Source organism: Prinia subflava, chromosome 3 (genome assembly GCF_021018805.1).
Source record: "Prinia subflava isolate CZ2003 ecotype Zambia chromosome 3, Cam_Psub_1.2, whole genome shotgun sequence".
In the NCBI taxonomy this organism is placed as follows: domain Eukaryota; kingdom Metazoa; phylum Chordata; class Aves; order Passeriformes; family Cisticolidae; genus Prinia; species Prinia subflava.
This window is the reverse complement of record NC_086249.1, coordinates 5,093,418-5,107,928: the sequence shown is the minus strand read 5'-3', so window position 1 is coordinate 5,107,928 and position 14,511 is coordinate 5,093,418. Positions and strand designations below refer to the sequence as shown.

The 14,511-nt window shown below is 39.4% G+C and overlaps 1 protein-coding gene across 1 annotated transcript in view; it reads right to left on the bottom strand.

Annotated features, from left to right (window-relative positions):
• The window catches only part of TMPRSS7 (transmembrane serine protease 7), a 37,022-nt gene that overhangs the window by 3,241 nt on the left and 19,270 nt on the right, over positions 1 to 14,511 (bottom strand). The window contains exons 9-16 of the mRNA XM_063393843.1: positions 14,100 to 14,212; positions 12,372 to 12,478; positions 7,164 to 7,300; positions 5,524 to 5,631; positions 4,822 to 4,932; positions 3,577 to 3,693; positions 1,445 to 1,622; positions 1,001 to 1,269 (exon numbers count right to left, since the gene is read on the bottom strand). Coding sequence (XP_063249913.1) covers positions 1,001 to 1,269; positions 1,445 to 1,622; positions 3,577 to 3,693; positions 4,822 to 4,932; positions 5,524 to 5,631; positions 7,164 to 7,300; positions 12,372 to 12,478; positions 14,100 to 14,212 — 1,140 coding nt within the window. The remainder of the gene's footprint in view (positions 1 to 1,000; positions 1,270 to 1,444; positions 1,623 to 3,576; positions 3,694 to 4,821; positions 4,933 to 5,523; positions 5,632 to 7,163; positions 7,301 to 12,371; positions 12,479 to 14,099; positions 14,213 to 14,511) is intronic.

Below are 14,511 nucleotides of genomic sequence, written 5' to 3'. Positions count from 1 at the left end.
TTTTGACCACTGAGTTATTCCAGATTCCAAACAACTAACTGCAACAGAGCAGAAAGCCTCTTTAAACTATCAGGCAATTGTGTAATGTGGTCTGGGACCTTCAGACACACCAAATCCAATGGCATATTCACTGGGATTGGCCAAGAAAATTTTTGTTTTTTCCAAAATCTCTCAAGACTTCTTAATTTGCTCTCTTTTTATTTCAAAAAGGAAACAGTATTTTACAAAGATATTTAGATCATCACATGATAGATTTGTAGCGAGGGCAGCATATCTGAAGGAGTCGAATTCAAGATTAAGATTATGAGTCAGAGTTTCAGAATGCAAATTCTGGCAGCATAGAGAACTAATTTCCAAATTTTCTTCTGTCTGAAAGGGTGAAACACCTCTTTTTTATAAGATATATACTTTAATAATAACAAAATTAACCCGAAGTTTCCCCTCCTCTGAATACAGCAGGTCCAACTTTATCACAAGATGATTCTTTCAAAATCTGGTTATAGCCAAAAAGCCCTCATCCACATATTCAAATAAGCAAGCACTGGTTTACATAATGAAACTTTGCTTTAGGATTTGATAAAGCTAGTATGCAATAAAGTATACTTTGAAATTAAAAGACTGATTTGGCACTTATATTGTAGAAGCTGACGAAGGGAGTAAAGTAAAACAGAAAAAAAATACACCCCCTGTCTTTTTTTTTGAGGCATTACATTTATCCCTCAAATAACCAGCTTTTTAATTTCACATACAACTAACCAGCAGCCCAAAGAGAGAAACCACACCATGTATCCCACACCCCCAAGGGGAACAGAGGAGAAAGATAACACTGTGATATTTCAGGCTAAGTATAGCTCCCTACACTGACAACACAATATGGAAAACACTCAGATCCATGGAACCAGCAGCCAAGTTTCCTGAGCATATGAAGGTACATGCACCCTCCCACCGCTGTGAAGGCTCTTGGGAACAAAATTAGCTCAATGGAAGACATAAAACTCACCTGCTTCCTGCTTTTGGCCCCAACCCGTTATCCAGCACCTGTCCCCGCTGCGGGCTTTGTGGGAAGAGGGAGGCAGGCAGATGGGCTGGATGAGGTGGCTCATGGTGTCGGGCCAGGGTGTGCTGAGCTGCAGCAGCGCGATGTCATAGTCGTAGTTCCTGCTGTTGTAGTACTCGTGCACTATGATCCGCCTCACCGCAGACACAAACTTGGCATGGCCCTGCATCTGCATGCCCAGATGGGCACGCCACGCTCTGGGGTCAGCCAGCCTGGGTGGGAGCAAACAAAGAAATCGTTTCTTTTAAAAGTACCTCAAAACACCCACTGAAAGCAGGGCTGGGGAAAGGGGAGCACAGCACCTCCATGCAGTTCAAATTCTGGAACCTAAAGGCACTTGTGGATTCTGGCCGTGTTTGGGACAGATAAAGAGGGAAGACTGCTTACTTGCTCCCTTGAAAGCAGTGGGCTGCAGACACAAGCCATTCTTTCGATATCACTGATGCTCCACAGTACGCAGCTCCCACAAAATGAAGGCTGACCTGCCAGGGCCATTCACCTTCCTCAGTGTTTGAACCACCTACAATCCGAGAGATGAGACTGCTGACCTTGCTACTGCCACAGCCTGCAAGAGATATTTCCGGTTATAATCCACATCTCTAGTACTTTCCTTTAATCAGTGGGCTTCCCACACACGGCATGAAAGAATATTGCAGTTCGAAATATTTTGAAATCCATTTCATTTCCCTGCTATAATGGCTAAAGTTTTCTTTTTGGCTACTCTATTAATAAAACAAGTGGTGACTTCCTAAAAGGCACTAGTTTGGAAATGTTACTAAGTCCCTTTTCTAGCTCTGCTACAGAAATTAGCCCCTAAATATTTCTTGTGTCAGAAATGTCAAAGGATACATAGATTTAATAAGCATTGCAATGAATATATACAAATAGGCAAACTCTCATCTCTTTTTGATACTGCCAAACCTCACCTGAAAGGAGACCATCAACAAAGCAGTTCAACGTCATCAGAACACTTACTTCTTGCCAAAAGAGTGGGAATGATACAAGAAGAATGTATGTGGAGACTGGCAATTTATTTGAGAAACAAAGTGGTACAATCATTATTTTGTATAGAAATGACTGACAGTCTGACAATGTATATTACTAACAAGTGAAGAAGTCATGTCTCATCAGCACAAAAATCTAAACTCTTAATTCAAAAAGCAAGGAAGAAAGACCCTTCTGTAGAGCCTCCCTTCCATCCCTAGTGCTTGCACATAAAGTTTCTGCTCAGGAGTTTTAGTCCCACACACAAGTGTTAGTATTTCTAGACTCTTTCCTGAACACATCCAAGGAGTTGAATGCAGCTTTAATGTTTCCAAATCAAAACAGGCATATGGCTAGTCTCTTAAGACATTCTACTGGAGCCAAGGCAAGTGCTGACAGATTTGACATACAGGCACCATGCCAGAGACAGCTGAGGGCCAGGCAAAATCATAAAATGGTTTGGTTTGGGAAGGAAGCTTAAAGATCATCTAGTTCTAACCTCCCTGCCATGGGCAGGGACAACTTCCGGCTAAACCAGGTTGCTCAGGGTTGTATCCAGCCTGGCCTTGAACACTTCCAGGGATGAGGAATCAACAGCTTCTCTGGACAACCTCAGCCAGGTCCTCACCACCCTCACAGTGGAGAGTTTCTTCCTTGTATCTAATCTAAATCTACCCTTTTTATTATAAAGTCATTCTTCCTTGTTCTATCATTACATGCCCTTGTGAAATGTCCCTCTCCAGTTGTCCTGTACAGCCCTTTAGGTACTGGAAGGTGCTAAGAGCCTTCTTCCTAAAGCTGTCTCTTCTCCAGGCTAAACAACCCCAGCTCTCTCAGCCTGTCTTCATAGGAGAGGTGCTCCAACCCACAGGTATCTTCAAAACCTCCTTTGGACTTGTTCCAACATATCCATGTTTATGTAATATACTTAGGACCATTTAGTTTAAGCAACTAATTCTAACCTCACTTTTATTGCTACTGCAGTGATAATCATCTGTTTGCTTCACAGCAAACTGAAAAGGTTGTACAGAGGTTACTTTAGGAAGATTTAAGACTAGAACCTAACTTGAAATCATGAAGTATTGGGGTCTTCACCATCTGGAAGAGTCAGAAAAGTGAAAAGGTCATGGTTTTTTTTCTCAGTGCAGCTGTATCACTCCTGAAGTCCAAATACAGTCTGCCTTCAATGAAGTGCCTGGCATTGCTGCAGACAACAAAAGTTGCTGCCTCACCAACTAACCAAGTTCCCTCTGTAATTAACCCTGCTTCCCCAATCCTTAGCATAGCTGCAATAACCAGTACAGCTGTCTAAGGATCCCCATAACTGTAAGCCCACCCTTCCACAGGAACTTGGCAAGTCCTGCAACCAGATCTGAGGTAAACTGATAGCTGATCATTACCAAGCTATCACAGAGAGAATGTAATAAAAATTCAGTTCTGCCTGACTTGTACCCACTCCCAAACAAGAAGAAATAAAGGTCTTATTGTGTAAAAAGTTCAAAGTTCAGAAAGATGAATATTTGAGAGGAACTTACTGCAGCTGCTTTCATCACTTCCATCAACACAGTCCACAGTCCCATCACACCTTGCATATTGTTTCCTAATGCAAATGTTATTCCTGCACTTGAATGTGTGGTTGGTGCAGGGAATACCTGCAATAGTTGTGAGGAAAAAAACCCAAAACAATCATTGGCTCAGCTTAACACACAATGACATGTCTGCACTGATAGAAGATGTTCATGTATTAATACATGCATTAATAGATAGAAAGTAATACGACAAAAAAACACTTTGGCTGGCACAGCTTAACTTCTAAACAGAATAAACTATTCAAATAGAACTGCATCTGTTGTTGGGTGTGCAATTACTTGGCCAAGTCCAAACAAAGATTTCCTCTCATCCTTATCCACAGCACTAACACACACAGATATTGTAGTGAAAATTAGATATAGAGTGTAAGGACAGCAAGAGAAAACATCCAGTAGTCTGGAAAGGAGCTCTCCTTTGTATTTCAGCATTAAATGCAAAATGAAAGACTTTCAAATGAAAGCAGCCTTATTAATAGTATCCAGTAAAAATGCAACCCCCAAACTCAGCATTTTCCTGTTTCCCTGTGGTTTGCAATAAATGAGGACACTCAAGCTCAATCCATTTTTCTTGTCAATGCAAAGAAGTATCCTGCAATCATTTACACAGACTGTCTTGTTAGAAGGGTTACAAAAGTTCTCTTTTAAAAAGTCACTTGTAGCACTTTTCAGTTGTGCTCCCTTTCATAAGTTCCTTTCATATGTCACAACATTCATTTATTCTAAAGAGTTCAAAAAAGTTCTAATTCAAAACTTTCATTTGCCTAATGCTAAATTTATGGCTTCCACTAACCTTATAACCCTGGAAACTGCTACAGAGAAACCATAATTTTAATAGTTATTTTACAGATGGCAAAACAGATCCAGGAATTAATTTGCACAGATTATGCTGTAAAGAGATAAAATCTCAGATTCAAGCTTTAAAGCCCTAGATCCCCATCATGCACCTGAAATACTTAATGCATTCTGTCAGTATTTTGCACAAACCGATGTTCATGAGCTTATTAAAAAGAAACAGTTTAAAATCAGTAATGGCTTGTTTCTAAGCATAACAGAAGAACTGAATGGAATTATACAGCTCAAGTGAGATTTGACAGTGCCTCTTAACCTTTTGAATGCAGCATCCAGAATTCAAGTCAGGAATAGGCAGATCACAGAAGAGAGAAAAAAATTTCTTCAGGGGAGCAGCCTTACTGTGGGTGCAGTTCTGCTCATCTTCTCCATTTTCACAATCACTTACTCCATTGCAGGCAAGCAAGTTGTCCTGTATTGTGAAGCTGGAGTTACAGTTCCACTCAGGGACAACTTTAAAAATATAAGCCAAATCAGGTACAGAAGCATTCCTGTAAATGCTAACACATCCCCTTCTGACTATGTCTGGATACAATATTCATTCCTTCACAGCATGCCTCTAGGATGGGCATCAGTGCCACATTATGCATGGAGAAAACAGAGCACAAAGGAGTTCAGTGAGCTCCCCAGGTGGAGGTGTCTAGTATCACTCTCACATACTCTATGAACCCCACTTTGTCATTTCCTCACAAAAAGAAAATAACTCATCTCAAAATGGGACAGAACTTTATTAATAATTGCCAGCTTTAATCGCATGAGGAAAAACTAAAATATAGCCTACTACAGCTATTATTGCACATCTAAATTTCTTCCTTGTGCTCTCCAGTGCCATACTTTCATTCTTGGTTTTGTCTCTTGCCAATTAACTATAAATTAGGTATTCAAGAGACTGATGGATAATCTGCACCTGGACTTACAAAGGAAGCTGAAAACATCTTTTGTTATCCCCATTAAAAATTTTCACCTTGTTTCAGCTGCCTTCTAAGATTAGAGAATACATTCACTGTGTTTCCTGGTCAAGATCTCTTATAAGTGAATACATACCACAAGAGAGTTCATCGCTTTCATCGAAGCAGTTGTTTATGCCATCACAGCGCTGCATCTGCTGGATGCATAAGCCAGTAGAACACTTGAAATGTCCAGGTGGACATGCTGGAGGTTAAAAAGGAAAAACAAAACAAAACAAAAAACTAGGCAACCCAACTTCAAAGTTTCCTTTTCACAAACACTGCCAGCTTGTTTCAATTTACAGTCACTAAGCTGTTCCAAGGAACGATAAAGTTGATCTAAATTTAATAGTCTGTAATACACTGCCAGCACTTAAATTGAATTCAAATGTTGAAAACTGCAATTTAAAGAAGAGGAAAAAATGCCTCTAAAGTTCCAATTTGGCTGCTCCTGGAATATGTACCACAGGCTCTCTAGGGCTGGATCAAATCAGCCAGTGTTTTATGGTGCAACACAGGACTGCTTAGAATGCCATCTTTATTTTAAAGGACAGTCCTACTTCCAATAACCAAAATTTGCAGCACTTTGCAACTTTGGTAAACAACTTACAATTAGGTGTTGTATGAACTACATAATTCTTCCTTATAAACTAAAATAATTCAACTTCCCTATTTATATATATATATATGAAGGCTGGGAACAGTTAAAGATCGGGGACTAAAGAACGGGGTCTGACTCAATGTGGGTATATCACACGTTCTTCCCTTTATTCTTTGAGATGGCAGGTTAAATACAGACAGAATAGTTTACAAGAACAGGTGCACTGTGATAGGTAGTGGACATACAGAAGTATGTAAGCTATTGCAGTATAAGGTAGCCACCGTGTCTTCCCAGTAACTGTTCCATGCTAGTAACACCCCTACTTTAACACATTCCCAGTACCAGATAACCTTATCTGGTACTACGTATGCTGAACGTACTAGGCCTACTAGGTCCTGGCCTGAGGCCTGGTCTGAGGCCCAGCTGTGGATAGCTCTGCCTTATGATCTAAGTTATCCTGTTCCTGCTACATATATATATATATATATATACTCTGCCTATATCCTGCATATGTCACTCTAAAGTGACAAGTAACTATGTCTAGAAACCACTGCTTCTCTACTACTTTAAAAAGAATATGTAAGACTAAGGTAAAAAAGTAATAGTAAACAAGTTGTCTGTTTCAGGACTGGAAAAAACTCAGGGCCTCAGAGTTTATCAATTTTTTGAGCTGTTTGTTCAGCTCAGATTCAGATTTGTGCACACTATATATAAATACAGGGAAACATTGAAATAAGCAGGTGATTATTTGGTATTCTTTCCATTACGTGGAAGCCTTATAGCAATAGAAACATTGCAAACGAAATGTTGGGGATGGAAACAAACAGGAATAGCAGACTTCAACTGACTGCACCACGGTCATAGCCATGCAGGAAGCTTTGAGGACTGTGCAGAAGAGAGCAGTGTGCATGCAGGAATTCAGAGCACACTGCACATGCCCACAAACCTTAGATGCACAGCCCAGAAAAGGCTCTTTGTTTGCTAGTCATCTGACTTAATGAGATTAGAAAAGAAAATGAACCGAAACCCAACAGGTAATTTCCTGCATAAACCTAATTAAGTCCTACTGGGCCCAAAAAATGCTACTGTACAGATCTGAAGGGCAAAGAAGATAAAAGAGACAAAATCCATCTTACGCTGGCTGATGTTATAGCTGCCATACTCCACCAGCAGGGGCTTCTCGGAGACCTTCGAACTGCACTGAAGCTCCACACTGACAGCAGAACTTGAAACGTGGAAGACTGTTTGGTGATCGACATAGTAACCACAGTACCTAAGAGTGTTCAGGAGAGTTCTAGAGCAGCCTTCACATGAAAACTGCCTTAACATGCAATTTAATGTCAACACCACTGAAATTCAGAAATACAGTCAGCTGCCATACTTTAATTAAGAACCAAACACAAAAATATTTCTCAGTAGTCAACCAGCCTTCATGTACTATTAACATTGTGGAAATTCAGTTCCAAATATCACATGTTCAAATAAATAGTCCTAAAAATAATGCCTTGAGTGCACATCTACTTTAAATTGCTACTTTGGCAAAGAGGTTCCTTGGATTTCTGCCTAGGTGCCATTTGATTCAGAGAAACCTAAATGCTTTCTGATGCCAGCAAACATTTAATCCATCCATTGTTAATGAATTTCTAATGTTCTTTTCATCAAATATGCCAGTCTCTAGCTGGGGGGTGAGGATGGACAACAAAAAAAACCTACATTAAAAAAAAATAAAAAAAATCTCCAAAGCAAAAAAAAAGCCACAACCAAAGCAAGCCTCTTTGACAAGGGAAAGGTTGCTGGAACAATATTTACAAAATAGAGATAGTTTTTAATGTAGTAAACCAGCGAACATCAACAGTACAGGTTGTTCTAGAAGTGAAAATAAAGACTGTCTCCTCTGTTCAACAAAAATGCCTCAAAAATGCAACACTTATAAGAAAATCATCTGGCTTTAATAATCCTGCCAAAATCAAAGTAGATACAAATCTTAAATACATTTAAAAGCACAGGCTGCTGTATTGATTTTTAACAGACTTGCACACACACTTGTTTGGCAGCAGTACGAGGTCACTCACTCACTGACAATAAAATAAACACAAATAACAAAAGAAAAAAAATGGATTGTTGTACTGTTAAATAGAGCAGTGGAACTATTAGCCAGAGGTAAATATTTCCCTTGTGTATTTTTCCACATCAAGCATTGCATCAGGAGTATTCTTCATGTCAATGTACGGAGAAGGAATTGGTCAGTGATTTCCATGTGAACAGAACTTGTCTCAGTGTCCTGAGCATCCCTGTGAAGTCTGCCACAGGGAATGGACACACACATTCACATGTTTTCACATACACCTTATTTCACCCCACTAAAATGAAACATCCTGTTAAGAGATCTAGGAGATTCTGTTCCAGCTATGTGAAAAATAAAGGAAGAAAACAATTCAAAATCCAAGACTCCTCTGACATCCTGAAAGCAGATGCAAAAATCCCAGCGAATTTGACAGTCTTTTACTATGGGAAAATTATTATAAAAGAAGCCTCAAACAAAGAAGCAAGCAAACAAACCCTCAAAACAAAAAAGAGAAACAAAACAAAACCGTACCCAAAACAAAAACAAACAAACAAAAACCCACACCAAACACCCATAACCCCCACAAAATCCCACCAAACAACAACAACAACAACCCTCAAAAAAACATCACGAAACCTGTCTTGGGTTACAATGCAAGGTGTAACCAAAAGTAAGTATTCTACTTCCACCTACATGAGATGTTAAAATGGGTAGGGCAGTGTTTCTTTATCTTCTGCATTACTCAACCCTGATAACTCTCTCCGGGAAAGCAGCCACCACTCTGAGGGGGAGATCTCTGTTAATGGACCATCAAGGACTCCCCAGAATGACTCAGAATTCATCACCCCATCGTGAAATTCCCTGCCCTGGGGGATGTACCAAACAGTCCTGCCGCTGTATAATTTGGGGCTTGGGACACCACAGTACCACCACTCCATACCCAGAGGACAAGAGCTCTTGACAGCCACCCCTGGATCTCCAGAGAAAGAGGAGACCTTTTCACACCGTCACTGCTTTGGCAAGACTGTATCCATCCTCCAAGGAGTCTGTAACCATCATTTAATCCGACTGCTACTGCCACCAACAGGGTCCCAAGATCATATTCTGGCTTTCTCAGTTTAAGCCAGTGTTTCTGCACTATTGCATTTACTGTAATTTTCCTATTAAATTATAGCTCTAACTTGGAAGCTCTCACAAAATATTTGTGTGGAGTTAATTCCTCCTGCTGGTTTGCCTTCAAACCAGTACACTTCCCCACCAAATCCATTTGTATTAAGATTTCCTACAACAGGAAGTGTAATTGTCACTAATTTTAGTGTTTGTCACCAATGCTCCCAACCTAAAAACAGCATGTCAAATTGCACAGCAAAATGCTGTTTACTGATCTAATTCCCTTCAACTAACTCACAGACATCTACATTTCACCTGTCAATGACCTAGACAATCTTCCTTCCAACAAACCCTAGCAACATTAAAACCCAAAACAAACAAAAGTTCAAGTCTGCATCAACCCGTTCTCAGACAAATTCACTCATCTCACCAAAAGCAGAGGAAATTGCTGCCCATCAGTGGAAAAGCTGAACCAGGTACATCTCCTCTACACAGTGAGAAATGCCATATGCTCTTGGGATTTGTAAAACAAAGCTACAGACCCTCAGGAGCATTTTGCTGGTGTTTTACTAGTCATATATCCAGGCCTAGGGCAAATGGAAATTGCAAAGCACCATCCGTAACTCTGTGCCATTGCTCCAGATAAAACTGATAAAGGGGATCCTGTCTCAAATGCTGGAGAAGTGGATGGGATAGCTTTTCAGGGGATGAGTGGATCCATGAGTGCTGTAGCAGAAATAATGGGGTATTGCACTGTTATAAATGTATATTATAAAGCTGGCTTTTCGTCAGTATTAAGGTGAATGCTATATGTATAATAACTTTTCTGTAAGAATATAGCTTTTAGTTCTGCTATCAGCAAAACTTAGGCATGGTAGTGGGATAGCTGATATATAGTTATGGTTGTAATTGAACGGCCTGCTTGGCTGGGACAACATCCAGTGAACACACGATGAGGACCCTGCTGCTGACATGCCAACCATCAACACCGATCATCTGTGGAAAGTATGGGCCAAGGGCCATGCTGGGAGGGACAAAGAAGACACAGCCAGGAAACACGCATGCTCTAAAAGGGCAGACCCAAGGAGGGACCATGCTGAACAGTTCTTGGAATACTGAAACTAGTTTGTGGAGAAGTTTGAATATGCATGATGATTTTTGAATATGCAACAGACTGATGCAATAGAAAAGGTATTTAAAGAATGTCTCTTGAAACAGCAGGTGTGCACTTGGCTAAATGCCAAGTCACCCCTCAATCCTTTGTTTGATTTCTGTCTCCTAATTGTCTTATTTTTTTTTTATTAAACCTATTTCTTAAAATTTACCAGAAAGTGAACTTCATTTTTCACAGCACTAACAGTTTTAAGATAAGTAAAGCACCTCTGTGTTCTCAAAAACCTCTGGTGGTCTGCTCATAAGAGACTCATTTGGATTCCTGCCTCTGAGAATTTCAGGTAAAGAAGTTCATCAGCTGTAACTTCTTTGACAAAGCAGTGAAACTTTGTCTGTCCACTGGAAGAAAGACAAGGAAGAACTGCATGGCTGTGTTCAGTGTCTCTGGTTAGATAAAGCTGTCCCTAGAGGTCTGAAGGAACCTTGTCTGCACCATCTGCTTGGTCCCAGTGTTTACTAATATCAATATCCCAAAGGTTCTTAACCATTTTTATCTGAGATAACAGAATAAGCATCCCATAGGCTGCAACTGTAAGAAGCTGAAAAATGGGAGTCCCCTGCCTGCCCCTCCTTCCCCCTCATTTCATTAACAATTAAAATTTGGGGGAAAAAAAAGAAAATAAAACATCATCATCATCTTAATGCTTGAAGTCATATATTCCCTTCAAAAGTAAATGTAGAATAGAAAATCAGAAGTTTAAAAGCATTATTTTCAATGAAAAACACACTCTTTCAAAAGAAAGCTTATCTTGGTCTACTACTATAACCAGCAACTTGAAAGAGAAAGCAGGAGCATGTATCCTTGTGCAGTACTTCAAAAGTAACTCTGCATTTCTAAGAATCATACCATGGACATTTGATTCCGTAGAATGCATAATTGTCAGGTTTGTCAAAAAGTTGCTCAGATTCTTTCAGGATTCTGTCAGAAACTCTTCAGTATGAACCTATTATCATTTTCCCTCCAGATTTTGCCTTTGTTTTTATCCCAGCCATCCCAAATATTACAAATCTTTCCATTTCTGTCATAAAAAGACCACCAAAAAACCCCACAAAGACACTAAGTGGGGTGTGTTTTGACTGGTGTTTTTATGCACTCATCAGTCCAACAACCAATTCTCATTAAGACATAACTGTAGTTGCTTCAAACTGAATTTTCGCTCTATAAATAGCACATGCTATTGAAGAAGAAATAAATATTTTTCTTCTCTCTGAAAGAAATAATTCTTTCAGTTTCACTCGTAAGGGCTTAATTGGTTTAGTTCCAGTAGTGAGTTCAGAAACTCATCTTCAAGACTAATCTTACTGAGGTTTCCATTTGAATGAAGTTTAAGAAAAAAAAACCTGGTGTTTTAAATCTACCCTTGCCTCATCATCCAGCATTCCAAAAAGGACCTCAAAACCGAGGAAAGAATGGTTGGATAATATGCTGGGAAAGCAGTGGTATCTTAATAAAAAAACCAGCAGCATTATGGTAATAAAAACCACTTCAGTGGTTCCTGGAAAGCCACTTTGTGCAGTTTCTCTTTCAAGAGCCAGTGACTGGAATGAGGAAGCAGTTACAATTCTATTCCCAATTATCTCATTGCAATGGCTTTCACCAAGAAGTTAATTGGATTTAAGTTAATTTTCTGTCCTCTTGAGCAATCACAGAATTAAGTTACACTTGAAAGGGCTTTAAACAGACCTAGTTTAATGGCCCCAGAAAACAGAATTATTTTAGGGTGCACAGGACATCAAACTTCATCCAATTCTTCCATTTCTCTCTCTCCAGAGAGTACCAAATATTCTTGTTTTCATCCTTCTGGTACTTTTCAATAGAATATATATATATATATATGTATATATTTTATAAGGATTTATAAGCTAAAATGAAAGAATGGTAGGACACCCCAGTGAATTACTTTTGTACTTGTGGAAGCTCTCTGAGTGTGCTGCAGTTGTAATGGGCAGGTTTATTTTGGTACCATTACATTAATAATCCATGCAGAGTACTTACATGCGTTCATTAATTTTCCACCACCCTCGTTCACAGCCTTTAATATTCTTCTCACTAATGGTATAGTTATGAAACTTCAGAGCTATACCAAGGTGCTTCTGTGGAGTCTGTTGTGAGCAAGAAAGACAGTGCAAGCAGTCTCCTTTTTCCTTTTGTGGGCACAGAACACAAAAGTCTTTAAATGTACTTCAGGAATTACGGAGCTTGGCATTGCCACACCCTGGGAGCTGTGCTGGCTTCACCAGCTCAACACTCAGCAGTTTGCACACTTGCCAGCTATTTAATCCTGAGTCAAAGCAAAGGTTGGCACAGCTACACCATAGCTGCAGGCTTTCTCCCCCTCTAGCCAAGTCTTCTCATCTTCACAGAGCCACTGGCCATAGAAGGCAGCTTTTGTATCAAGATCAAAGCACTCGTACACATCCAAATGTACTTGTGTAGGGACACAGAGTTCCAGCAGATTTTTAGAGTTAAGATACTTCTACCCCAAGCCTGGGATACTTGTGTCACCTTTGTAATACTAGGAGTTACTTCTACCACAATATTATAGTCTTATGCTAGCACCTGCTTAGCCATGCATTCTTTAGTATTTTACAAAACATTTCTAAACCCAGCAAAATCATGAGTGTTCATACTTAACAGGAAATTCCTTTCATAAAAGGAATAGAACCTTTTTTTTGCAAGGCAAGGCAGTGTTCATTTAAAAACAAGAGCTGACTCAGGGCAAAAATCCAGAAATGAAGATTTTTCTTGCTCTCTTATACAGAAAATATAACTTGGGAAATGAGTGAAGTTTCAGTTTTGCACAAAAATGCAATATTGAAAATGAAAACTGGTTTGAGCAATAAACCTTTCTATCAGAAGTCCAGGGTGAACTGAAGACCATAAATTTAGCCCCTCCAAAATTGCCTTATCATTCTAGAAGGTGAAGAGGCTGTAGGTCATGGCTAGGTGGACTTAATTTACATAGCTGTGATTCAGTGTGGGCAGTCACTAGTTTAACAAGTCATGAGTAACAGAAACAGAAAGGTGGGTAAACAGTGAACCTCATCATATCCATTGCTATATTCTTTAAAGAGGAAAACACTGAAGGGCAAACGCTAAGTCAGAGACCTTATTTTAGCAGCACTAATGAGGAAACACTCATGTTAGAGAAACCAGAACTACTTTAAAACAATGTCAACTTTCAGCAATTTGCTTTCAGGAGAATACCTGAAAAGATGTAGAAAAAGGATATCAAATTAAAAAACAGTCTCTGGGATTGTGCTGCTAGGACAAACCATTCTGAAGACAAATTAAATGTATTAGGTATATGAAAAGATACCAGAGATGTGGTAGTAATTACTAGGTTAGAGGAGGTTTTTTGCACATACTTTTCATTCAGATTTCTGGGTGTGGGAAGAGAGGAGTTAAAATTCAGTCAATTCTTACATTGCCTGCCATTAAGTAATTCTGCAGGCTAAACATCAAAACTTATCTTAGCTCTTCATCTTTACAATAGGACAGCTTAGGAACTATGTTCCCTTCCTTAAAAAGAAGCACACAGAAGGAGAAAAAACTGACACAGAACACCTGAGCACAGTCAGCTATTCAGCAATGCCATTTCTATAACCTTAGGGTTATATATGTGAGGGTGCAGGTTACTGCAAACTCAATCGCTTCTGCTTTACTTAAACTCTATGCACACAGAACACACAGCAGTGCCTAAGAGAGAAAGAATCATGTTACCTGGAAATTCCATGCACACAGGCATTTTGGAGGATAATAGCTTGGGTAATATGGACTTGTGATTCTCCCTTCGTAGCCAGTTTCTTCTTTTGTCACTATTGCTTTTCCACACCCTAGGGAAAATAAAAGAAAAAAAAAAAGAAAGAAAGAAAAAAGAAAGAAAAAAAAAAAGGCAAAATTTGGCAAACCTTGGTATACTTTCAGTAAAGCTATTCAGTGGGATAAAGCATTCAAATTTATCAGAAGTCTGTCACTGCAAAGCTGGACAGGTGAGGAATTATATTTAGCTGGATTCAAGTTGTAAAAAGAGATCCTTTCCAATGATGCACACAGAAGACAAAGGATGTAAAGATCCAGAGATGAGTGCTGGGCTCTGCAGGACCAGAAGAACACACTGTAAAGCTTATCTGTG